Genomic DNA, 24,703 nt, shown 5'->3' with positions numbered 1-24,703 from the left:
GAGTATATTCTCAGCATGGTGTGAGAGGAGGAGTGGGGCTGGGGGCCGGGGTCTGGGGGTCGAGGCACATAGGAATAGACGGGACAGAAATAGATCCCTGAGTGTCACAGTGCACACGTCTGTGTCTCCTGTGTGTCAATACTGTAAACTGACTGCAGCAGGTCCTGCCCGACAGACAGATAGACAACTGGCACACAACACAGACCAACAGGCAGGCAGACAAGCGACAGACAGACAGGCGACAGACAGACAAGCGACAGACAGACAGACAGACAGACAGACAGACAGACAGACAGACAGACAGACAGACAGACAGACAGACAGACAGACAGACAGACAGACAGACAGACAGACAGACAGACAAGCGACAGACAGACAGACAGACAGACAGACAGACAGACAGACAGACAGACAGACAGACAGACAGACAGACAGACAGACAAGCGACAGACAGACAGACAGACAGACAGACAGGCAGACAGGCAGGCAGGCAGGCAGGCAGGCAGGCAGGCAGGCAGGCAGGCAGGCAGGCAGGCAGGCAGGTAGGTAGGTAGGTAGGCAGGTAGGTAGGTAGGTAGGTAGGTAGGTAGGTAGGTAGGTAGGTAGGTAGGTAGGTAGGTAGGTAGATAGGTAGATAGATAGATAGATAGATAGATAGATAGATAGATAGATAGATAGATAGATAGATAGATAGATAGATAGATAGATAGATAGATAGATAGATAGATAGATAGATAGATAGATAGATAGATAGATAGATAGATAGATAGATAGATAGATAGATAGATAGATAGAATTGGTCATCTAAGATTCCTAGATGTTTTGACATTGCTGTTGACTTCTTTACTGAACAGTAAAGTAAAATCAGTTAACCACCTAACTGAGGAACTCAATTTAACCTTGCGCAATACCCTAGATGCAGTTGCACCCCTAAAAACGAAAAACATTTGTCATAAGAAACTAGCTCCCTGGTATACAGAAAATACCCGAGCTTTGAAGCAAGCTTCCAGAACATTGGAACGGAAATGGCGCCACACCAAACTGGAAGTCTTCCGACTAGCTTGGAAAGACAGTACCGTGCAGTACCGAAGAGCCCTCACTGCTGCTCGATCATCCTACTTTTCCAACTTAATTGAGGAAAATAAGAACAATCCAAAATTTCTTTTTGATACTGTTGCAAAGCTAACTAAAAAGCAGCATTCCCCAAGAGAGGATGGCTTTCACTTCAGCAGTAATAAATTCATGAACTTCTTTGAGGAAAAAATCATGATCATTAGAAAGCAAATTACGGACTCCTCTTTAAATCTGCATATTCCTCTAGGGCTTAGCTGTCCTGGATCTGCACAGCTCTGCCAGGGCCTGGGATCGGGAGAGACACTTAAGTGTTTTAGTACTATATCTCTTGAAACAATGATGAAAATAATCATGGCCTCTAAACCTTCAAGCTGCATACTGGATCCTATTCCTACCAAACTACTGAAAGAGCTGCTTCCTGTGCTTGGCCCTCCTATGTTGAACATAATAAACGGCTCTCTATCCACCGGATGTGTACCAAACTCACTAAAAGTGGCAGTAATAAAGCCTCTCTTGAAAAAGCCAAACCCAGGAAAATATAAAAAACTATCGGCCTATATCGAATCTTCCATTCCTCTCAAAAAAAATTGAAAAAGCTGTTGCGCAGCAACTCACTGCCTTCCTGAAGACAAACAATGTATACGAAATGCTTCAGTCTGGTTTTAGACCCCATCATAGCACTGAGACTGCACTTGTGAAGGTGGTAAATGACCTTTTAATGGCGTCAGACCGAGGCTCTGCATCTGTCCTCGTGCTACTAGACCTTAGTGCTGCCTTTGACACCATCGATCACCACATTCTTTTGGAGAGACTGGAAACCCAAATTGGTCTACACGGACAAGTTCTGGCCTGGTTTAGATCTTACCTGTCGGAAAGATATCAGTTTGTCTCTGTGAATGGTTTGTCCTCTGACAAATCAACTGTACATTTCGGTGTTCCACAAGGTTCCGTTTTAGGACCACTATTGTTTTCACTATATATTTTACCTCTTGGGGATGTTATTCGAAAACATAATGTTAACTTTCACTGCTATGCGGATGACACACAGCTGTACATTTCAATGAAACATGGTGAAGCCCCAAAATTGCCCTCGCTAGAAGCCTGTGTTTCAGACATAAGGAAGTGGATGGCTGCAAACTTTCTACTTTTAAACTCGGACAAAACAGAGATGCTTGTTCTAGGTCCCAAGAAACAAAGAGATCTTCTGTTAAATCTGACAATTAATCTTGATGGTTGTAAAGTCGTCTCAAATAAAACTGTGAAGGACCTCGGCGTTACTCTCGACCCTGATCTCTCTTTTGACGAACATATCAAGACTGTTTCAAGGACAGCTTTTTTCCATCTACGTAATATTGCAAAATTCAGAAATTTTCTGTCCAAAAATGATGCAGAAAAATGTATCCATGCATTTGTTACTTCTAGGTTAGACTACTGCAATGCTCTACTTTCCGGCTACCCGGATAAAGCACTAAATAAACTTCAGTTAGTGCTAAATACGGCTGCTACAATCCTGACTAGAACCAAGAAATTTGATCATATTACTCCAGTGCTAGCTTCCCTACACTGGCTTCCTGTTAAGGCAAGGGCTGATTTCAAGGTTTTACTGTTAACCTATAAAGCGTTACATGGGCTTGCTCCTACCTATCTTTCCGAGTTGGTCCTGCCGTACATACCTATACGTACGCTACGGTCACAAGACGCAGGCCTCCTAATTGTCCCTAGAATTTCTAAGCAAACAGCGGGAGGCAGGGCTTTCTCCTATAGATCTCCATTTTTATGGAATGGTCTGCCTACCCATGTGAGAGACGCAGACTCGGTCTCAACCTTTAAGTCTTTACTGAAGACTTATCTCTTCAGTAGGTCATATGATTGAGTGTAGTCTGGCCCAGGAGTGTGAAGGTGAACGGAAAGGCTCTGGAGCAACGAACCGCCCTTGCTGTCTCTGCCTGGCCGGTTCCCCTCTCTCCACTGGGATTCTCTGCCTCTAACCCTATTACAGGGGCTGAGTCACTGGCTTACTGGTGCTCTTTCATGCCGTCCCTGGGAGGGGTGCGTCACTTGAGTGGGTTGAGTTACTGACGTGATCTTCCTGTCTGGGTTGGCGCCCCCCCTTGGTTTGTGCTGTGGTGGAGATCTTTGTGGGCTATACTCGGCCTTGTCTCAGGATTGTAAGTTGGTGGTTGAAGATATCCCTCCAGTGGTGTGGGGGCTGTGCTTTGGCAAAGTGGGTGGGGTTATATCCTTCCTGTTTGGCCCTGTCCGGGGGTTTCTTCTGATGGGGCCACAGTGTCTCCTGAACCCTCCTGTCTCAGCCTCCAGTATTTATGCTGCAGTAGTTTATGTGTCGGGGGGCTAGGGTCAGTTGGTTATACCTGGAGTACTTCTCCTATCTTATCCAGTGTCCTGTGTGAATTTAAGTATGCTCTCTCTAATTCTCTCGTTCTCTCTTTCTTTCTCTCTCTCGGAGGACCTGAGCCTTAGGACCATACGTCACGGCAAACCGGGCATGATGACTCCTTGCTGTCCCCAGTCCGCCTGGCCTTGCTGCTATTCCAGTTTCAGCTGTTCTGCCTGCGGTTATGGAACCCCTACCTGTTCCAGACCTGCTGTTTTCAACTCTTAATGATCGGCTATGAAAAGCCAACTGATATTTATTCCTGATTATTATTTGACCATGCTTGTCATTTATGAACATTTTGAAAATCTTGGCTCTCTCTAATTCTCTCTTTCTTTCTCTCTCTCGGAGGACCTGAGCCCTAGGACCATACGTCAGGACTACCAGGCATGATGACTCCTTGCTGTCCCCAGTCCACCTGGCCTTGCTGCTATTTCAGTTTCAACTGTTCTGCCTGCGGTTATGGAACCGCCACCTGTCCCAGACCTGCTATTTTCAACTCTTAATGATCGGCTATGAAAAGCCAACTGAAAATTATTCATGATTATTATTTGACCATGCTTGTCACTTATGAATATTTTGAACATCTTGGCATAGTTCTGTTATAATCTCCACCCGGCACAGCCAGAAGAGGACTGGCCACCCCTCATAGCCTGGTTCCTCTCTAGGTTTCTTCCTAGGTTTTGGCCTTTCTAGGGAGTTTTTCCTAGCCACCGTGCTTCTACACCTGCATTGCTTGCTGTTTGGGGTTTTAGGCTGGGTTTCTGTACAGCACTTCGAGATATTAGCTGATGTACGAAGGGCTATATAAAATAAACTTGATTTGATTTGATTTGAACAGTACAGTCCATCAGATAACTAAAGTTTTTTATTGCAATCCCAGTTGAAGTTGAAGAATGTATTCCTGGGGTATATGTACGGGTCACAGCAATTTCCCTTGAAAATGAACCAAATGTATCACAAAAGGAGTTGCTTCACAAGTTTGGCCCTTTCGCCTACTGTATCTCCGAACAGATCCATGCTCCAGAGAATTGCAGTGTTTGCGAAAGGCTAGAAATCCCAATGAGGCATTTGCATAATTTGAACTGCTAGGGCAGTTTGTAGGTATAATTGCCTAAGCCGATACTGTAGGTCCAGAAACAAATTAGTAGCTCAGTTTGAGCCAAGTTTAGAACCTGCAGCTATGCTCTTACTTCTGTTCTACCAAACATGGGCAGATAGATTTTAATCTCAAACTGAGTTTTGAATCGACCTGGATTCTAAATTCTAACAGGCACAACTAGATGACACAACCAGTAATTACGGCACCTCAGTTAAGAGGATGCATCAGATCAGCAGAATTTACACAATCTCTTGACAACATCACTCTGGAACAAAGAAATCGCATTCATTTTTAAACCCTGAACCATTATTTTCCTGAGACAGAAAAATAACTGGCCAGTCAGTGGAGGAAATGTAATTCCATACCCCTATTTTACTGGGGATATACATGCATCACTGGCCACATAATCTGTGCTGTCAGGAGAAATTTTTCCTTTACACCAGCATATGGAATTTGTGTGTATGTGTGTGTGTGGTGTGGTGTGGTGTGGTGTGGTGTGGTGTGGTGTGTGTGTGTGTGTGTGTGCTGCATTATGTTTAATCTAAATTTCTAACAACTTTCTTTCAAGTTGTGGTTTAGAGACTAAATTGAGTCCGATAGTCCGTTACCGATAATAGTTCTGAATGTACTAAGCAAAATAGAAAACACATAAATTACATTTTTAGATACTGTCTAATTCATGTAACTTCATTTCACATATTTACAAAAAAATGACAAGTTCTACTTTTTTCAATTTGTTCTTTGAAGAGTAGAAGGCAGCAACATTATTTTTCTTAGAGATTGAGACATGATTGCAAACAACCAGTTCATATGTAGTGTGCATCAACCCAACCCAGCCCACTCCATCCACACTCCCTCCACACTCCCATAGAAGGTGGCAGAGCCCAACATCAGTCCCTGGCCAGTCGGACATTGATGCGACTGCAGCACTTCCCCATACTCTTAAAGAAGGGAGCGATGGCGATGTCCAATACACTGCCCCACACAGTCTGAACCCAGTGCATGTTGATCAGGAAGAACTGAATAAAGGGCATGATCAGCCTGGAAACAGACAAACAGACAAAGAGTGAGCACAAACAGGCTAGGTCAATGTCACTTTAAGATAATTTAGGGCTCTATTCAATCTGTAAAGCTGAATCGTTACAGATTCCACGATAGAAATGTAAAGGTTTACATTTGATTGAGCCGACATACTGTATGCAGCGTTTACCATGAATGCAGTCTCTGCTAAAGTGGCAACATTGCCCTTTAAATTTAGATCTCGCTGTAAAGCTGAACTTCCACAATACGGATTGAATAGAGCCCTTGTACTATACACCATGCATTGAAACCATAAGCACATTGTTCAACTCCATCAAGCACTAACTGAAAACATTGAGCAGATCACGTCAAAGGAGTTCAAAGGTGAGAGGACCCACCAGATATGTAGGCAGCTGAAGACAGCGAAGAGGATCCCTGCTACCAGAGAGACGGGCACGGCCAGGAGGAGGGAGATGAGCCGGTAGCACCAGAGACGGGACACCTCAAATAGGGCGTGGCTCCACAGCCACACCTTATCGAAGCTCCGCACCGAGGGGGGCTCTGCTATCACGTCCTCAAAGGTCACCTCAGGAGACACAGAGTCTACAGTCAGTCTGGGCACGACCTGGTGGAAGCTCTCTTTAGCATGGGGCTTTAGTGAAGGTCTATGTATAGGTATGGTCAGAAAAAGGAGATTCTCCATAAAAAATGTATTTTCTCACCAATAACATTCAGAACTTGGATGCAGGGGAACCATAGAACCATTGTAGCACTTACTGAAGTAACCACATTACAATGAGACTTAAGGCTCTATTCAATCTGTATCACTGAAGGTCAGCATTACTGTGTGATTCAAATATAAAGTCAACGCTCCCGTTTTAGCAGAGACTGCATTCACAGTAAACGCTGCATATGTCAGCTCAATCGGCAATTACCTTTACATTTCTATTGCCCAATCTGTAACACTTCAGCGATACAGATTAAATAGAGCCTTGAAGTGGGAAAGGAGTACTGATCTTTGAGATGACACACAAGGCACAGTTCGAACTGTGTCCACACGAGGTCAGCATCACTCAACACACTGCTTTCCAACATCAGATTCCACTTCGTTGGATGGCAGATCTCCCTTCCTATTGCCTTCAGATGTATGTTCAGTGTACCATTAAAGATATGGGCATTAAGATAAATGAGTGCTCATCTCAATAAAATCCTAGGCAGTTAATCCATACCACTGAACAATGTATACATTGTACAGACATTACATAACAAGTTTACCATTAATGGCTCATGGTGTACACAGCACTATGTATGCGACCGAAATCTTTCCAGATTAGTTCCTATCTCAACTATAACATTTCCAGAGTATGTCAGAACATCATTATGTGATTGTTTCCATAGTGTCTCTCTTACTTCGTCCCTGTGTTTAAACCTCCCCTTCCGTTATCTGGAGTCAACAGACAGGGGATGTGTGGTACTGTATGTGGAGTATGTGCAAACACACGTAGTGCTTTTATGTCCCACAGAGTACTGTCTGTCTAAACCTCCACTTTACAGTGGCTTGCGAAAGTATTCACCCCCTTGGCATTTTTCCTATTTTGTTGCCTTACAACCTGGAATTAACATAGATTTTTGGGGGGTTTGTATCATTTGATTTACACAACATGCCTAACACTTTGAAGATGCAAAATATTTTTCATTGTGAAACAAACAAGATATAAGACAAAAAAACAGAAAACTTGAGCGTGCATAACTATTCACCCCCCCAAAGTCAATACTTTGTAGAGCCACCTTTTGCAGCAAATACAGTTGCAAGTCTCTTGGGGTATGTCTCTATAAGCTTGGCACATCTAGCCACTGGGATTTTTGCCCAATCTTCAAGGCAAAACTGCTCCAGCTCCTTCAAGTTGGATGGGTTCCGCTGGTGTACAGCAATCTTTAAGTCATACCACAGATTCTCAATTGGATTGAGGTCTGAGCTTTGACTAGGCTATTCCAAGACATTTAAATGTTTCCCCTTAAACCACTCGAGTGTTGCTTTAGCAGTATGCTTAGGGTCATTGTACTGCTGGAAGTTGAACCTCCGTCCCAGTCTTAAATCTCTGGAAGACTGAAACAGGTTTCCCTCAAGATTTTCCCTGTATTCAGCGCCATCCATCAATCCTTCTATTCCGACCAGTTTCCCAGTCCCTGCCGATGAAAAACATCCCCACAGCATGACTGATGCTGCCACCACCATGCATCACTGTGTGGATGGTGTTCTCGGGGTGATGAGAGATGTTTGGTTTGCGCCTGACATAGCGTTTTCCTTGATGGACAAAAAGCTACATTTTAGTCTCATCTGACCAGAGTACCTTCTTCCATATGTTTGGGGAGTCTCCCACATGCCTTTTGGCGAACACCAAACGTGTTTGCTTATTTTTTTAAGCCATGGCTTTTTTCTGGCCACTCTTTCATAAAGCCCAGCTCTGTGGAGTGTGTGGCTTAAAGTGCTCCAATCTCTGCTGTGGAGCTTTGCAGCTCCTTCAGGGTTATCATTTGTCTCTTTGTTGCCTCTCTGATTAATGCACTTCTTGCCTGGTCCATGAGTTTTGGTGAGCGGCCCTCTCTTGGCAGGTTTGTTGCGGTGCCATATTCTTTAAAAAAAAATCTAATAGAGTAAATGGTGCTCTGTGGGATGATCAAAGTTGTAGATATTTTTTTATAACCCAACCCTGATCTATACTTCTCCACAACTTTGTCCCTGACCTGTTTAGAGAGCACCTTGGTCTTCATGGTGCCGCTAGCTTGGTGTGCCCCTTGCTTACTGTTGTTGCAGACTCTGGGGCCTTTCAGAACAGCTGTATATATACTGAGATCATGTGACACTTAGATTGCACACAGGTGGACTGTATTTAACTAATTATGTGACTTCTGAAGGTAATTGGTTGCACCAGATCTTATTTAGGGGCTTCATAGCAAAGGGAGTGAAAAAATATGCACGTCCCACTTTTCCATTTATTTACTTTTTTACTTTTTTGAACCAAGTTATTTTTTTCATTTCACTTCACCAATTTGGACTATTTTGTGCATGTCCAATACATGAAATCCAGATAAATGATAAATCTATTTAAATTACAGGTTGTAACGCAACAAAATAGGGAAAAAATGCTAAAGGGGATAAATACTTTTGCAAGGCAGTGTACCTCACTGTTTACCCGGCTGTGCTGCTGTGTGTGTCAGTTACCTTTAGATACTTGTTGACTCCCCTTGGGTCCCTGTTCTTGACCAGAGACCTGGTATCACTGTGGGTGGAGTCCTCCTCCTGAGCTGGTTCCTCTGCCTCTACCTCCACTACTTCCTCCAGTAGTCCCTCTGCAGTGTGTCTGCCTGGAGGGATCCCCTGCTCCTCTATGTCCTCCAGGTCTAGCCTGGTCTCAGCTGGTGTACGCCCCGTGGTCATGGTGTGTGTGCCTCAGTGGCATGCACCCTCACTGGGCTGGGAGAGCAGATGAAAGGGGTTCGACCACCATAGACCAATCCCACTCCTCTCGCCTCAGCAGCACAGTCACTGGCACCTCGGTGGCACATAGTGGATGGGTGACTGCATCAGTGCATACTCCCTCAGTGTGGAAATCCCAAATTGGCTTTCACAGGCCCATAACTTATGACATTCTACAGCTAATTTGACCTGTGTGATAACTTTCCTAAACAAGGAGCTATTCACCACATTGTAGAATTTGCAAATGATATACCAAAAATATCTGAGGCATACGTGTTGATATGAGTGAGTCCATTGACAGCTCTGCGCTAATCATAAACCTGTTTTGACCTGTAAATCATTACAAGATACAAAATACATAGTGAGACAATGATGTCTTATGAGCATAAACAAATGTCAGTCAATGAATTGGTTCAATAGATCCACACCCAGCAGGTTTCATATGGATGTGCTGTTATTGTGTTGTCAGTGGCAGATGTCATGCCGGGGGTGTAATCCGCATCACCTGGTTGAACAGCACAGGAGACAGAGCTGACGCAGTTTGTCCATCAGTCTGCAGCTAGAAATGGAGCGCCAGCAAGCAACCTGTTCAGAGCCTTGTGATAGAGCTGTTGTATGGCTCCATAGCGCTCTCTGTTGGCCAAGACTTTGTACTCCGTATTTTCTATTTAGAGGCCTATGAAACATGATTGTCAAAAATGCAAGCTGACAGGGTGAATTATAATTTATGCACATCAATATTTTTTAAACTGTATGACTACAAATTACTAGTTACTGTAAAGACTGCTCAAAGAGCAGCTAAATATACAGACAACAATAATCATCAAATAAGCTTTGACTTGATGATTTAGTGTACTGAATTCTCCCCCTGGTATTGATGGGTGGATCGGTTTTACAGCAGCCATTCTGGAGGAGGGTATTGAGACTGGATGTGATGATTGATGTCTGGGGAAACCATGGTGATGGAGCGCACCAGGCAGCTTGGTGGGTGAGCAGCACAGACAGAGGCTTTGCTTTCAGTGCCTGCTATTTCTCTCTGCGCCAGAGAAAAATGATGTAGCCTAACTCAATCTGTCGTGGCTTGGTTTATCTGTCATATTATATAATCAAATCATGTGTTTAGCATGATAGAAACATTGAATTACTATTAACCAAGCAGGAGACCCTTTGTGGCCCACACCTTTGCCAGACACTACTCCATATTATCTATGTAGATCGTCAAAGAGAGGGGCTGTGGGTAAGTACCCCCAGGTGGCTACAGGGCTAAATAAACTGTCTGAATTCTCTCTGAGCACATGTTCCCCTACCAGCTCTAGATTCCCAGGGTGCTTTAAGGGGAAAATCTGTTTTCTCCGACCTTTGGACCCATTAGCAGATCATCTTTGTGTGTGTGTGTGTGTGTGTGTGTGTGTGTGTGTGTGTGTGTGTGTGTGTGTGTGTGTGTGTGTGTGTGTGTGTGTGTGTGTGTGTGTGTGTGTGTGTGTGTGGGTGTGGGTGTGCGTGCGTGCGTGCGTGCGTGCATGCATGCATGCGTAAGGGTGTGTGTGCACGTCCGTCTGTCCATGCATCAGTCTGTGATTCTACGTCTAATGACCTGTTAACCGTTGTTTTCTACATGCCTCCTCCCGACTCAGGCCTGATTGGCTAGCGATCAACTCTAACAGAACCACTCTGAGGTCAAACTCCCTCCTCCCTGTGACCCCTCCATGGGGTTATGGATTAATACCCTTTGACCTTATAGAGACCCACATGAAAAAATACTATAGTATACTATGGTATAAATACTATAGCATTCACTGTAGTGTTTTTTCCGCAGACTTTACCGTAGTATACTGTAGTATTTGTTTTTGCAGACTGTAATGTTTTCGCAGACATTACTGTAGTATTTACTATTGTGTTTTTATTTTATTTGACCTAGAAGTGGAGGCTTTCTCCTTGGAGAAATAATGAAAGAGCACATTTTCCATAACTTGTAGGTAGTACTGTTGCCTAAACAGATAGTTCAGCACTTCTGCTCTTTTCTATAACTTGTATGGAAAACAATATGGTCTTTACATGGCATGTAGGTTACTCACAAATTTGGATATTGGGGAGGGGAATGGGCAGGGTATATGCAAATTAAATACTGTCGTATTTATTATAGTAAAAAAAGTGTTGTGTTTTGGATATTTACTATAGTATACTACACTATACGACAATATTCTATAGTATGCACTACACTTGATCGAGGGATACTACAGTGTGTAGTATAGCATTATACAGTATACTACAGTTTACTATATATAGTAAGTACTGTAGTATTTTATAGTGAACTTTAATGTGGGAAAGCTGCTCAAATCAGAGATGGCAGATCTTTGCCAATCCAACTGATGAGGGAGGGTCTAATTGTTGCGTATCAGGACAGGGAAATAGCCTGGCAGCCAGACAGTGAGATGACAACGCAAGCCTGATACACTGCACTGCAGATCTGTTTCAATCAGCTCAGAGAAACAGTTGTCTCAAAAGGGTTCCCAAACTGTAACAGATACTGTATCTTGGGCCAGCTGTTCTGGCTGTCTAAATGGACTCCATTAAGTGTGTCTGTAAAAGGACAGGCAAATCCACACTGTCCTGTAAATCTGTCCCAAAAACCAGCCAGCTCACCACTTCATCCGACCCCAGATTAAGTGGATTGGAGCGACAAATTCAGAGCACAGGGTCCTGCACTTCACACCTGTGTCTCCAGCTGGTGTGCACTTTATACACCCAGGCACCCACATGCACCACACCGTTATCCCTGAGGGTATGCCCACGTCATACTTTGCCAACCCATCTGCTCAGGCACAAGCTCACGTTAAGCAAACACTACACAACTTAGGTTGCCTACTGTACAGAGAGTTTCTGTTGTTGTGTTGTTGTGTTGTAACCAGAAGACAGGGATGGACCTGTTTAGTCTGACAAGCTCCATTGTGTCTCTTCTATTTCCCCAGCCACCTTGGACCTCTCATGCGGAGACTAGAACTGCATGGTGGAGGAGAGGACTGGCCTTAAGCTCCATCCCACTCTCTGTCTCGACATCCACTCACATTCTATTTCTAGTCTGACCCTGTTTTCATCCTGCCTGCCTGTGACTCTCTGGTTCATAAATCACAAATCACAACAACACCGCCTATGGCGGCCTTCTGCATCTGCGGTGGAAGATAGCTGAGCTACAGGAGTGTTTGTCAGACCATGAGACGTCCTGAAAATCGGTCTTCTCACAAAAGGTTCTGTAGCATCCTGTTTGGCCTACAAACTATGACCACTCTAAGGAAAGCGGAGATTGTCACGAACCCAATGGTGTCTCGGAACTTGTCTGAAGGTAACACATGCAAACTAATTAAAGTATGGAGGCAGTTTTTTCGCAGCAAAAATAAGGGGTTAAATATGTGTAAAAAAATATATATATTTCCTGAGCTTTCTTATGCAATGCTTCGGAAAGTATTCAGACCCCTTGACTTTTTCCACATTTTGTTATGTTACAGCCTTATTCTAAAATGTATGAAATATTATTCTCCCTTATCAATCTACACACAACCCCCAAAATGACAAAGTGAAAACAGTTTTTTTTTTTTAAGTATTAAATACCTTATTTACGTAAGTATTCAGACCCTTTGCTATGAGACTCGAAATTAAGGTAAACTGCATCCTGTTTCCATTGATCATCCTTGAGATGATTCTACAACTTGATTGGAGTACACCTATGGTAAATTAAATGGATTGTACATGATTTGGAAAGGCACACAACTGTCTATATAAGGTCCTAGAGTTGGCAGTGCATGTCAGAGCAAAAACCAAGCCATGAGGTCGAAGGAATTGTCCGTAGAGCTCCGAGACAGGATTGTGTCGAGGGACACAGATCTGGGGAAGGGTACCAAAACATTTCTGCAGCATTGAACGTCCCCAAGAATACAGAGGCCTCCATCATTCTTAAATGGAAGAAGTTTGGAACCACCAAGACTCTTCCTAGAGCTGGCCGCTCGATGGTCACTCTGACAGAGCTACAGAGTTCCAGCGTTCCTCTGTGGAGAATAGTGAACCTTCCAGAAGAAAAACCATCTCTGCAGCACTCCACCAATCAGGCCTTTATGATAGAGTGGCCAGACGGAAGTTACTCCTCAGTAAAAGGCACATGTCAACCTGCTTGGAGTTTTCCAAAAGGCACCTAAAGACTCTCAGACCATGAGAAACAAGATTCTCTGGTCTGATGAAACCAAGATTGAACTCTTTGGCCTGAATGCCAAGCCTCACATCTGGAGGAAACGGTGAGGAATGGTGGTGGCAGCATCATGCTGTGGGGATGTTTTTCAGTGGCAGGGACTGGGAGACTAGTCAGGATCGAGGGAAAGATGAACAGAGCAAAGTACAGAGAGATCCTTGATGAAAACCTGCTCCAGAGCGTTCAGGACCTCAGACTGGGGCGAAGGTTCACCTTCCAACAGAACAATGACCCTAAGCACACAGCCAAGACAACGCAGGAGTGGCTTCGGGACAAGTATCTGAATGTCCTTGAGTGGCTCAGCCAGAGCCCGGACTTGAACCCGATCTAACATCTCTGGAGAGACCTGAAAATATCTGTGCAGTGACGCTCCCCATCCAACCTAACAGAGCTTGAGAGGATCTGCAGAGAAGAACGGTATTAACTCCCCGAATACAGGTGTGCCAAGCTTGTAGCGTCATACCCAATTAGACTCAAGGCTTTAATCACTGCAAAAGGTGCTTCAACAAAGTACTGAGTAAAGGGTTTGAATACTTATGTAAATGTCATATTTCCGTTTTTTTTTTAACTGTTTTTGCTTTGTCATGGGGTATTGTGTGTAGATTGATGAGGAGAAAAACAATGTAATCAATTTTAGAATTAGGCTGTAATGTAACAAAATGTGGAACAAGTCAAGGGGTCTGAATACTTTACAAATGCACTGTATCTTTTAGATATAGAACAGACACTTCAAAACCTATAAATTCTTTAACTGTCTTTTTTGTCATTTATGAATGTGTTATTCAATGCATTTGTATGGGCTATAGTAGTAAAGGCCAAATTCATATAATTTTTAAAAGATATGTATACCTAAAGGTGTACTAAAGTCAAATACCTAAATGATCCTTGAGATGACCATCTTAAAACAATTACAGTTGAAATCGGAAGTTTACATACACCTTATACCCCGACTACACCGCTAGAGTCGCGTGCGCGAGCGTTGCGAAATACATTTAGAAATCTATATTATTAAATTATTGCACCCAGACAGCTCGCACGCCAACGAGAGTCTGCATTGCCAAGGGCTAAAACAGAAGCCAGTTCTATTTGTGACGCAGATCGCGCTGCAATTCCTGCCTCTCCCATCTCCTCATTGGTTTATAGAAGCAGGTATCCACGTGCCATCTCCTCATTGGTTATACCCACAAACAAGGTCGGTGGCGGTAATGCACCTAATATTTGAAAGTTGCCAATCGCAATAAAAAGTCAAGAGAAGAAAATGCTTGGAAGGAAGAGAAATGACTAGAAACGATTCGGTTGACTGTTTTATGTGTGTATTAATTATCGGAGTAGAGGACATTGTGCATTTCAGGTAAAATAAGAACTCAATTGCTAGTTAGCAACAGCAAGCTAACTAAATAGGACAAATTAGCTAGCAAGTGCAAGCTAGCTAGCTAAATTGCCATACATGTGTAATGCTTTTCGACCTGTCCCCAAATTAATGTAATTGGTTCAGAGTTTTTTTGGATATTTTAACCTGCGTGTCGTGATCGCGTTTGGTGTGCATAAATGTATGCATGATGGTGCACGCGCACAGCCGGTTTGGTTTCCGTGCTAGCCAAATACATTTAAACTCAGATATTCACAATTCCTGACATTTAACCCTAGTAAAAATTCCCTGTCTTAGGTCAGTTAAGATCACCACTTTATTTTAAGATTGTGAAATGTCAGAATAATAGTAGAGAGAATGATTTATTTCAGCTTTTATTTCTTTCATCACATTCCCAGTGGGTCAGAAGTTTACATACACTCAATTAGTATTTGGTAGCATTGCCTTTAAATTGTTTAACTTGGGTCAAACGTTTCGGGTAGCCTTCTGCAAGCTTCCCGCAATAAGTTGGGTGAATTTTGGCCCATTCCTCCTGACAGAGCTCGTGTAACTGAGTCAGGTTTGTAGGCCTCCTTGCTCGCACATGCTTTTTCAGTTCTGCCAACAAATTTTCTATAGGATTGAGGTCAGGGCTTTGTGATGGCCACTTTAATACCTTGACTTTGTTGTCCTTAAGCCATTTTGCCACAACTTTGGAAGATGCTTGGGGTCATTGTCCATTTGGAAGACCCATTTGCGACCAAGCTTTAACTTCCTGACTGCCGTCTTGAGATGTTGCTTATATCCACATAATTTTCCAGCCTCATGATGCCATCTATTTTGTGAAGTGCACCAGTCACTCCTGCAGCAAAGCACCCCCACAACATGATGCTGCCACCTCCGTGCATCACGTTTGGATGGTGTTCTTCAGCATGCAAGACACCCCCTTTTTCCTCCAAACAGTTCTATTTTTGTTTCATCAGACCAGAGGAAAAAAAAGTATGATCTCCAAAAAGTATGATCTTTGTCCCCATGTGCAGTTGCAAACCATAGACTGGCTTTTTTATGGCGGTTTTGGAGCGGTGGCTTCTTCCTTGCTGAGCGGCCTTTCAGGTTATGTCGATATAGGACTCGTTTTACTGTGGATATAGATACTTTTGTACCTGTTTCCTCCAGCATCTTCACAAGGTCCTTTGCTGTTGTTCTGGGATTAATTTGTACTTTTCGCACCAAAGTACTTTCATCTCTAGGAGACAGAACACGTTTCCTTCCTGAGCGGTATGACAGCTGCGTGGTCCCATGGTGTTTATACTTGCGTACTATTGTTTGTACAGATGAACGTGGTACCTTCAGGCGTTTGGAAATTGCTCCCAAGGATGAACCAGACTTGTGGAGGTCTACAATTTTTTTTCTGAGGTCTTGATTTCTTTGGATTTTCCCATGATGTCAAGCAAAGAGGCACTGGGTTTGAAGGTAGGCTTTGAAATACATACACAGGTATACCGCCAATTGACTCACATTATGTCAATTAGCCTAACAGAATCTTCTAAAGCCATAACATAATTTTCTGGAATTTTCCAAACTGTTTAAAGGCACAGTCATTAAAGTGTTTGTAAACTTCTGACCCACTGGAATTGTGATACAGTGAATTATAAGTGAAATAATCTGTCTGTAAACAATTGTTGGAAAAATTACTTGTGCCATGCACAAAGTAGATGTCATAACCGACTTCAAAAGCTATAGTTTGTTAACAAGAAATGTGTGGAGTGGTTGAAAACTAGTTTATTAAATGACTCCAACCTAAGTGTATGTAAACTTCCGACTTCAACTGTATATACTTGCACATGACACATTGTTTTTCACTGTAAGATGGAAAGAATTATTAGAAAAGATGAATTGATTTTGTAACTATTGTACACATGCTTGTCACTTTATTTAAATAATGTATTATCGATAGAACGTTAATAAGAATCTTTACATGGCCGCTGTAAAAGCTGAAAATATAAGTATTCCTACAGCATTCCTCACTGTTCATAGGAAACATTAGTAAACTCAAATAAATGTTATTTCAGAACATATAATTCATACAAACTAAACATTAAATAATCATATTTTTACATAAAGTTTTGTAATGAAACAATAGTAAAAGGTAATGTCAATTAAATTCTGGCACAATAATTTTATATTTCACATTAAAACAACAACACTATGATCTTGTGTTGGAGACCTTACCTGAATAAATCCCATTATACCAATAAATAATAAGCCCCTACTCAGAGGCATACATGAAGTATAGTATTTTTTCTGACCATGTAACCGGACCAGAAAAACCACAGGGCCAAATTGACGTTAACTAGGCCCCAGAGTTTGTCTTGGTCAGGTCACAAACTCTGGAGGATAGAGGGCTGCCAATATTAATAGTCCATATTGAAGTGTGTTGTCCATTGTGTTTAGCCATGCTCCTCTGGTATCTGTCCAGGGATCCTGACCCCCTGGTCCAGAGTGTTACTGGGGCTGGAGTTGGCGCAGCTGGAGCGCGTGTCGGCCGTGCTGGTGGTCCTCTGAATGAACTGGAGGAAGTTCTCCTGCAGGGAGCCCTCGTGGCTGGAGGTACCCAGCTCCACCGGCCTGGAGTAGCAGCAGCGCCGGAACTTGACCAGCTCCTCCCTGATCTGCCTGTTGAGCAGGCCATAGAAGAAAGGGTTGACAGCAAAGGAGGAGTAGGCCAGCCAGGTTACAGCCTCCTCCACATCTCCGGGGCTCTGCAGAGATGAGCTGAAGGACAGGTGCAAGTGGAAGGAGAAGTAAGGCAGCCAGCAGAGCAGGAACTGACCCACGATGATCACCAGGGTGAGGGCAGCCTTACCCCCGCTGAAGGCCATCTCGGGGGATAGTCTCTGGGGCAGGCTGCGGGTGGTTGTGATGATGGTTGTCTGGCTGTTGATGGAGTCAGAACGGTTGGGACGTTTGGCCGGGTTGGACGAGGCCCATGTGGTAGGTGCGGGTGTGTGCTGCAGGGCGGCCGAGCGTGCCACCTTGTACACGTTACAGTAGACTGCGAAGATGACCACGGCGGGTAGCAGGAAACACATCACGCTGAAGAGCACAGCGAACACCTTCCTCAGCCGACTGTGGCTCCAGTGGAGGGAGCAGTGGTTGGCAGCGATGGAGCTGTGGGCCCCATAGGCAGGCCAGCCAAACAGGGTGACCAGGGCCAGCAGGATGGACTTTACCCAGATGAAGAGCATGACGCCAATGGCCAGGTTGATGCTCATCTTCACCTCGTAGCGCATAGGATGGACAATGTAGTAGTAACGCTCCACACTGATGGCGGTGATGGTGAGGATGGAGGCACAGATGAGGAACACGTTGAGGAAGATGTAGACCTGGCACTCCAGCACGGTGAACACCACAGTGCCAAAGAAGGGCGAGTTAGAGATGATACCCAGAGGCATGAGGAGGATGGCACACAGCAGGTCCACTGCACACAGGTGGCACACAAAGGCAAACCTCTTCAGGTGAGGGGCGCGGGCTATGGCCACCATGACTCCAGTGTTGGCCAATAGGGCGATGAGGTTAAGGGTCACCATTGCAAACAGCCCAATCAGATCCTTGATCTGAGACTGGGAGCTGGTGACCACTCCCACCTCTGCAGGAACTGTGGGGTTTGGTCCCCATAGGCTGGTTGTGAGGTTGGCCCCTGTGCGATTGGGAATAGAAGCCAGCATCGGACCAGACTTCTCCATAGTTCACAGAAGACTAGTCATCATTACAGCAGCAGGCCCCATTGCAATGTTTACTTTCTCCTCTTTTTAGTATATGTCCTGTTAGACAGACAAAAACACAATTACAAAAATTATATGATCTTGAAATGTCATGCTGATGCAGCTTAACTTATGGTTTACATCTACCCAGCTAACAAAAAACGTTCCCACAACTTTAGAGAACGTTCCCTTAAAAGTCTCATTAGGTCATTACCTAATATTTTCAAAGGAATTTTCCAGTGTTACTGTTTCCAAGAGACCATTCCTTTAATGTCAAACAGAAATTACCTAGAACATGGTTATCATGTTCTCAGAACATTCAATATTGCCTCCCAAGTGGCGCAGCGGTCTAAGGCAGTGCATCACAGTGCTAGCTGTGTCACTACAGATCCTGTTTCAATCCCAGGCTGTTTCGCAGCCGGCCGTAACCAAGAGACCCATGAGGCGGTGCACAATTGGCCCAGCGTCATCCGGGTTAGGGAAGGGTTTGGTCAGCTGGATTGTCCTTGTCCTCTAGTGACTCCAGTGGCGGGCCGGGCACAATGCACTCTGACACTAAAAAAATATCCAATATTAATATTCTAGACACGTTTCATGGGAATGTTGCAAGAATATTCCTGTGTATCAGGCATCAGGACGTCGCCTGACGGTCCCAAAGAAACATTCTCCCCCAAAAATAAAATTCATCATTACACCTTGTTACTGTGGCTGAGCCAATCAACACTCTGATTGGTGAGCCACTGATCCAGTCAAAGCAACTTTATCTCCCATCCAGGCCAACCCTACACTACACGACAGTATGTGTGTGTACTGAAGATAAGAGAGGGGAAACAAAGACTTTTGGTAAGCCTGAGGGTGTCAGTTGCTCACTACCAGTAAGCTCTATCGGGTTTCCCAAACAGAGGGGAAGACTGCTTAATGCCTTTGTTCATGTCCAACAGCATGTCACAACGCTCACCAAATACATTTACCTGAGTCATCTCTCAAGTCTACATTTATTGATATTCTTTCTCAATTATATAATTTCACTTTGATTAGTAAAACATGTCCAAACACATCAGTCTGATATAATTGAATATAATAACAACGTTTAGCCAAAAAGAAAACAAAGCAAATGAATTTGTAAAATATAGGATATGATTACATTTCTAGAGCATTATAGTCACAAGGGGATCGCTGCCCTGGCCTGAAGCCCCTCTAGTTCACTGCTTGGAGGTTATTGGACAAGCCAAACTACCAGATCACATGGACGTAAAACCATTAAGGACTGAGAATGCATGTATTTTTACAGTTTTGATAAGAAAAACAGATGTACAAGTTGATTCAGATAAAGCACTTACAACAGTTTGTCTGAAACATATAATCCTTACTTCTTGCTACATGGTGTGTCTGTATAGCATGGATTTGGGGAACACAAAATAGATAATTGTAATGGGCACATTAGATACAGTGTGGGGCACCAGGCCAATTGAGGGATTGTGATGTTTTTACCCATAAATGCAGGGTTATGTAAGTCTGCTCTCCTTTCTATCCAAACACTGACCAACATCAAGCTTCCACTCACATAGGAAATATATCCTTGCCTTTTGACTTACTAAAGTCGTAGTTTTTTTTCTCTCAGAAGAGTGTGTTTACTTTAGACAGGAGAAAGAGTGAAACACTTCTCCGAATTTCTCCCTCGTCCCATATCCCAGTAACATGGCGGAGACACGCTTGAGTCTTTTACTTTCGGTTTTGAACCACCAACTAACAGCTGAAAATACATTATATTTTTGTTGTTGAAAATATATTTCACAGCGATTTAGATGGTACAATGACTCCCTACACTATAAAGTGCTTGTATTCTCACATAAACTCAAATTGAGGGAACAGTAACATTTTTGCAAACAGGAAATGACAGAGCAGCTTTCCCATTTTGACAAAAAATGCCGTCCCGGCGGGAGAAATCAATATGAGAATATCACAGTCAATCACAACACTGGCGGGTAAGAAATACTGTCAAACATTATAATTCCACTATTACTGCAGATATATTATGAGCATTTTCTAAAATTACAATGAAAAAAAAAAATCCTATGTGTAGCACCTTTAAGAATATAAATCAAATCAAATTGTATTTCTCACATGCGCCGAATACAACAGACCTACAGTGAAATGCTTCCTTACAAGCCCTTAACCAACCATGCAGTTTTAAGAAAATCAACCATGCAGTTTTAAGAAAAGAAAATACCTAAAAAAAGTCAGAGATTAGAAAAACAAATAATTAAAGAGCAGCAGTAAATAACAATAGCGTGGCTATATACAGAGGCTCTATACAGGGGGTACAGAGTCAATATGTCAATGTGCGGGGGCACCAGTGTCGAGGCAATTGAGGTAATTATGTACATGCAGGTAGGGTTATTAAAGTGGCTATGCATAGATAATCACAGAGAGTAGCTGCAGCGTATGGGGGGGGGGGGGGCAGTGATGTACTTGGCCGTACACATTACCCTCTGTAGTGCCTTGCGGTCGGAGCAGATGCCGTACCAGTCAGTGATGCAACCCGTCAGGATGCTCTCGATGGTGCAACTGTAAAACCTTTTGAGGATCTGAGGACCCATGCCAAATCTTTTCAGTCTCCTAAGGGGGAATAAGTTTTGTCGTGCACTCTTCATGACTGTGTTGGTGTGCTTGGACCATATTAGTTTGTTGGTGATGTGGACGCCAAGGAACTTGAAGCTCTCAACCTGCTCCACTACAGCCCCGTTGATGAAAATGGGGGCATGCTTTTCCTGTAGTCGGAGTCCCTCATGTTGAGGGAGAGGTAGTTGTCCTTGAACCACACGGTCAGGTCTCTGACCTCCTCCCTATAGGCTGTCTTATCGTTGTCAGTGATCAGGCCTACCACTGTTGTGTCATCAGCTAACTTAATGATGGTGTTGGAGTTGTGCCTGGCCGTACAGTCATGAGTGAACAGGGAGTACAGGAGGTTACTGAGCACACACCCCTGAGGGGCCCTCGTGTTGAGAATCAGCGAGGCGGATGTGTTGTTACCTACCCTTACCACCTGGGGGCAGCCCGTCAGGAAGTCCAGGATTCAGTTGCAGAGGGAGGTGTTTAGTCCTAGGGTCCTTAGCTTATTGATGAGTTTTGAGGGCACTGTGGTGTTGAATGCTGAGCTGTAGTCAATGAATAGCATTCTCACATACGTGTTCATTTTGTCCAGGTGGGAAAGGACAGTGTGGAGTGTAATAGAGATTGCATCATCTGTAGATTTGTTGGTGCGGAATGCAAATTGGAGTGGGTCTAGGGTTTCTGGGATAATGGTGTTAATGTGAGTCATGACCAGCCTTTCAAAGCACTTCATGGCTACAGACGTGAGTGCTACAGGTCGGTAGTCATTTAGACAGGTTACCTTAGTGTTCTTGGGCACAGGGACTATGGCGGTCTGCTTGAAACATGTTGGTATTACAGACTCAGACAGGGAGAGGTTGAAAATGTCAGTGAAGATACTTGTCAATTGGTCAGCGCATGCTCGGAGTACACGTCCTGGTAATCCATCTGGCCCTGCGGCCTTGTGGATGTTGACCTGTTTAAAGGTGTTACTCACATCGCCTGTGGAGAGCGTGATCACACAGTCATCCAGAACAGCTGATGCTCTCATGCATGTTTCAGTGTTACTTGCCTCAAAGCGAGCATAGAAGTTATTTAGCTCGTCTGGTAGGCTCGTGTCACTGGACAGCTCTCGGCTGTGCTTCCCTTTGTAGACTGTAATAGTTTGCAAGCCCTGCCACATCCGACGAGCGTCGGAGCCGGTGTAGTACGATTCGATCTTGGTCCTGTATTGATGCTTTGCCTGTTTGATGGTTCATCGGAGCGCATAGCGGGATTTCTTATAAGCTTACAGCTCCTTGAAAGCGGCAGCTCTACCCTTTAACTCAGTGCGGGTGTTGCCTGTAATCCATGGCTTCTGGTTCGGGTATGTACGTACAGTCACTGTGGGGACAACGTCCTCGATGCACTTATTGATAAAGCCAGTGACTGATGTGGTGTACTCCTCAATCACATTGGAAGAATCCCGGAACATATTCCAGTCTGTGCTAGCAAAACAGTCCTGTAGTTTAGTAATGTTTGCTTGTAAGCAGGAATCAGGAGGATAGAGTTATGGTCAGATTTGCCAAATGGAGGACGAGGGAGAGCTTTGTGCGCGTCTCTGTGGGTGGAGTAAAGGTAGTCTAGCATTCTTTTTTCTCTGGTTGCACATTTTACATGCTGATAGAAATTCGGTAAAACTGATTTGTGTTTCCCTGCATTAAAGTCACCAGCCACTAGGAGCACCGCATCTGGATGAGCGTTTTCCTGTTTGCTTATAGCGGAATAGAGCTCATTTTGTGCCATTTTAGTGCCAACCTCACTCTGTAGTGGTATGTAAACAGCTACAAAAAATAAAGATGAAAACTCTTTAGGTAGATAGTGTGGTATACAGCTTATCATGAGATATTCTACCTCAGGCGGGCACAACTTGGAGACTTCTTTAGATATCATGCACCAGCTGTTGTTTACATAAATGCATAGGCCTCTGCCCCATGTCTTACCAGAGGCTGCTGTTCTGTCTTGCCGATAGAGTGTCTAACCCGCCAGCTGTATGTTCTTAATGTCATCTTTCAGCCACGACTCTGTGAAACATATTACAGTTTTTAATGTCCCGTTGGTAGGATATACGTGCTTTCAGTTCGTCCCATTTATTTTCCAGTGATTGAACGTTAGCTAGCAGAATGGAAGACACGGGCAGATTGGCCACTCGTTGCCTGATCCTCGAGGGCACCCCGATCTTTTGCCTCGAACTCTCCGTTTCCTTCAGCAGCGAATCACGGGGATCGGGGCCTGGTCGGGTGTCTGCAGTATATCCCGACTCATTGAAGAAGAACTCCTCGTCCAATTTGAGGTGAATAATCCCCGTTCTGATGTCCAGAAGCTCTTTTCTGGTCATAAGAGACGGTAGCAGCAACATTATGTACAAAACAAGTTACGAACAATGCAAAAACACAAACAAAATAGCATGATTGGTTGAGAGCCGATAAGACAGCAGCCCTACCCTTCGGCGCCAGTATGTTTTACATTGAAGGGCCAGTGACCTGTGTTCAATGGCTCTTACAGACAAGCACTTTTTTTTGAGAGACGTGAGTCACCCATGCTTGTCCCTCCGATGTCCCCCTCACTATCCCTCTGGTCCCATCTCCTCCCTGCCATGTCAGCTCGAGCTGTCACTGCACAGCTAACTGTCAACTGGGAAACGCACTGAGATGGAGTCAGTTAAATCTCTTTCAATGTGAATAAATTAAAAAGACTTTTCTTAAAATTAAATTAACTTTTGGTAAGGCTGTGTATTATGAGTGATAATAGATGGTATAGAAGAAACATTTGTTATATTTCCCTTCAGGATAAATATATTTTACTGAAAAGATGAGAAGTAATTTCTTAAGAGCACATACACATAAGACATACATTGGACATTTACATTACCTTCACTTTGAAACACATAACTACAGTATGCATGGACCTGAAGCAGAAAACCCATTCCCCCCAAAAACAATAACTTAAAATAGTTTGTTCCCTCAACTCTCAGCTCGTCAATGACAATGTGATGAAACGTTCAAGTGATTACAATGTATGTAAAAGTGCACAGTGCATCTAACAGAATGTACACCTGTTAGCTATGCATCCTGTGGCGGATGTACTGTATGTTATGGAGATGGGAAAATGAATGAAAATTAGTAAAATTATCAAATAAGTCTCATAACCTACCCATAATATTAGATGATATGTCCAGTCCAATTCGAAGAAATAAGGATTTTTTGAGTCGTACTTTCTGGATATCCCAAGGGTTGTTTTAGTGAGGAGACCTCAGATGAGTAGACCTGAAAAGGTCCAAGTAGACCAGTTACAGTGTGTATTACCACTGGATGAGCAGGACAGGTTCCATACTGGTGAGGGTTCCAGGTAGAGGTAGCCAGAGTGGGTTGTCCAGAGGTTTTGAAGTTCAGTCTCTATTATAGGTGTACTCCAGAGGGAATATCCCTGGTCCAAACCAGGCTGGGGTAACAGAGGGACACTAGTGTAAGAGATGGTGTGTAGAAGCTGTTGATCACTTCACTTCCCTCAGGATAGTGTCTAAGTCCCTGATAGATGTGAGAGGATGCCCTTTCTCTCTCTCAACCCTCCTCCTTTCACTCTATCACTGTGTATGGCAGTGACTGTCACACATTGTGAGCTGTGTGATTTTTTTTTCAGACAGACACACACACT

At 43.8% G+C, this 24,703-nt stretch overlaps 2 protein-coding genes across 2 annotated transcripts; both read right to left on the bottom strand.

The window, feature by feature from the left end:
• Positions 1-4,662: 4,662 nt before the first annotated feature.
• LOC139550879 (caveolin-2-like) lies at positions 4,663-9,601 on the bottom strand. Its single transcript, XM_071362117.1, has 3 exons — positions 8,815-9,601; positions 5,990-6,177; positions 4,663-5,612 (listed from the first exon to the last, which is right to left on the bottom strand). Exons 1-3 carry the CDS (start codon positions 9,028-9,030, stop codon positions 5,462-5,464), a joined length of 555 nt encoding a protein of 184 aa, XP_071218218.1. The 5' UTR covers positions 9,031-9,601; the 3' UTR covers positions 4,663-5,461.
• A 6,969-nt stretch (positions 9,602-16,570) lies between these two features.
• Positions 16,571-24,566, bottom strand: LOC139560142 (probable G-protein coupled receptor). The gene is made up of 2 exons (XM_071376684.1): positions 24,203-24,566; positions 16,571-18,478 (listed from the first exon to the last, which is right to left on the bottom strand). The coding sequence occupies exon 2, from the start codon at positions 18,398-18,400 to the stop codon at positions 17,105-17,107; it is 1,296 nt and encodes a 431-aa protein (XP_071232785.1). The 5' UTR covers positions 18,401-18,478; positions 24,203-24,566; the 3' UTR covers positions 16,571-17,104.
• Between the last annotated feature and the right edge of the window lie 137 nt (positions 24,567-24,703).

The sequence above is a fragment of the Salvelinus alpinus genome, chromosome 2, assembly GCF_045679555.1.
Source record: "Salvelinus alpinus chromosome 2, SLU_Salpinus.1, whole genome shotgun sequence".
NCBI classification, from domain to species: Eukaryota; Metazoa; Chordata; class Actinopteri; order Salmoniformes; family Salmonidae; genus Salvelinus; species Salvelinus alpinus.
This window is presented reverse-complemented; position numbering and strand designations above follow the sequence as displayed.

What these genes read in the sequence shown, in the direction of transcription:
- LOC139550879 (XM_071362117.1), bottom strand. Translation starts at nt 9,030, where the DNA reads ATGACCACGGGGCGTACACCAGCTGAGACCAGGCTAGACCTGGAGGAC. An exon ending in GAGTCAACAAGTATCTAAAG is followed by an intron (nt 6,178 to 8,814) that starts GTAACTGACACA and finishes GTGTCTCCTGAG; the next exon opens with GTGACCTTTGAGGACGTGAT. An exon ending in TTCAGCTGCCTACATATCTG is followed by an intron (nt 5,613 to 5,989) that starts GTGGGTCCTCTC and finishes GTCTGTTTCCAG; the next exon opens with GCTGATCATGCCCTTTATTC.
- LOC139560142 (XM_071376684.1), bottom strand. Translation starts at nt 18,400, where the DNA reads ATGGAGAAGTCTGGTCCGATGCTGGCTTCTATTCCCAATCGCACAGGG.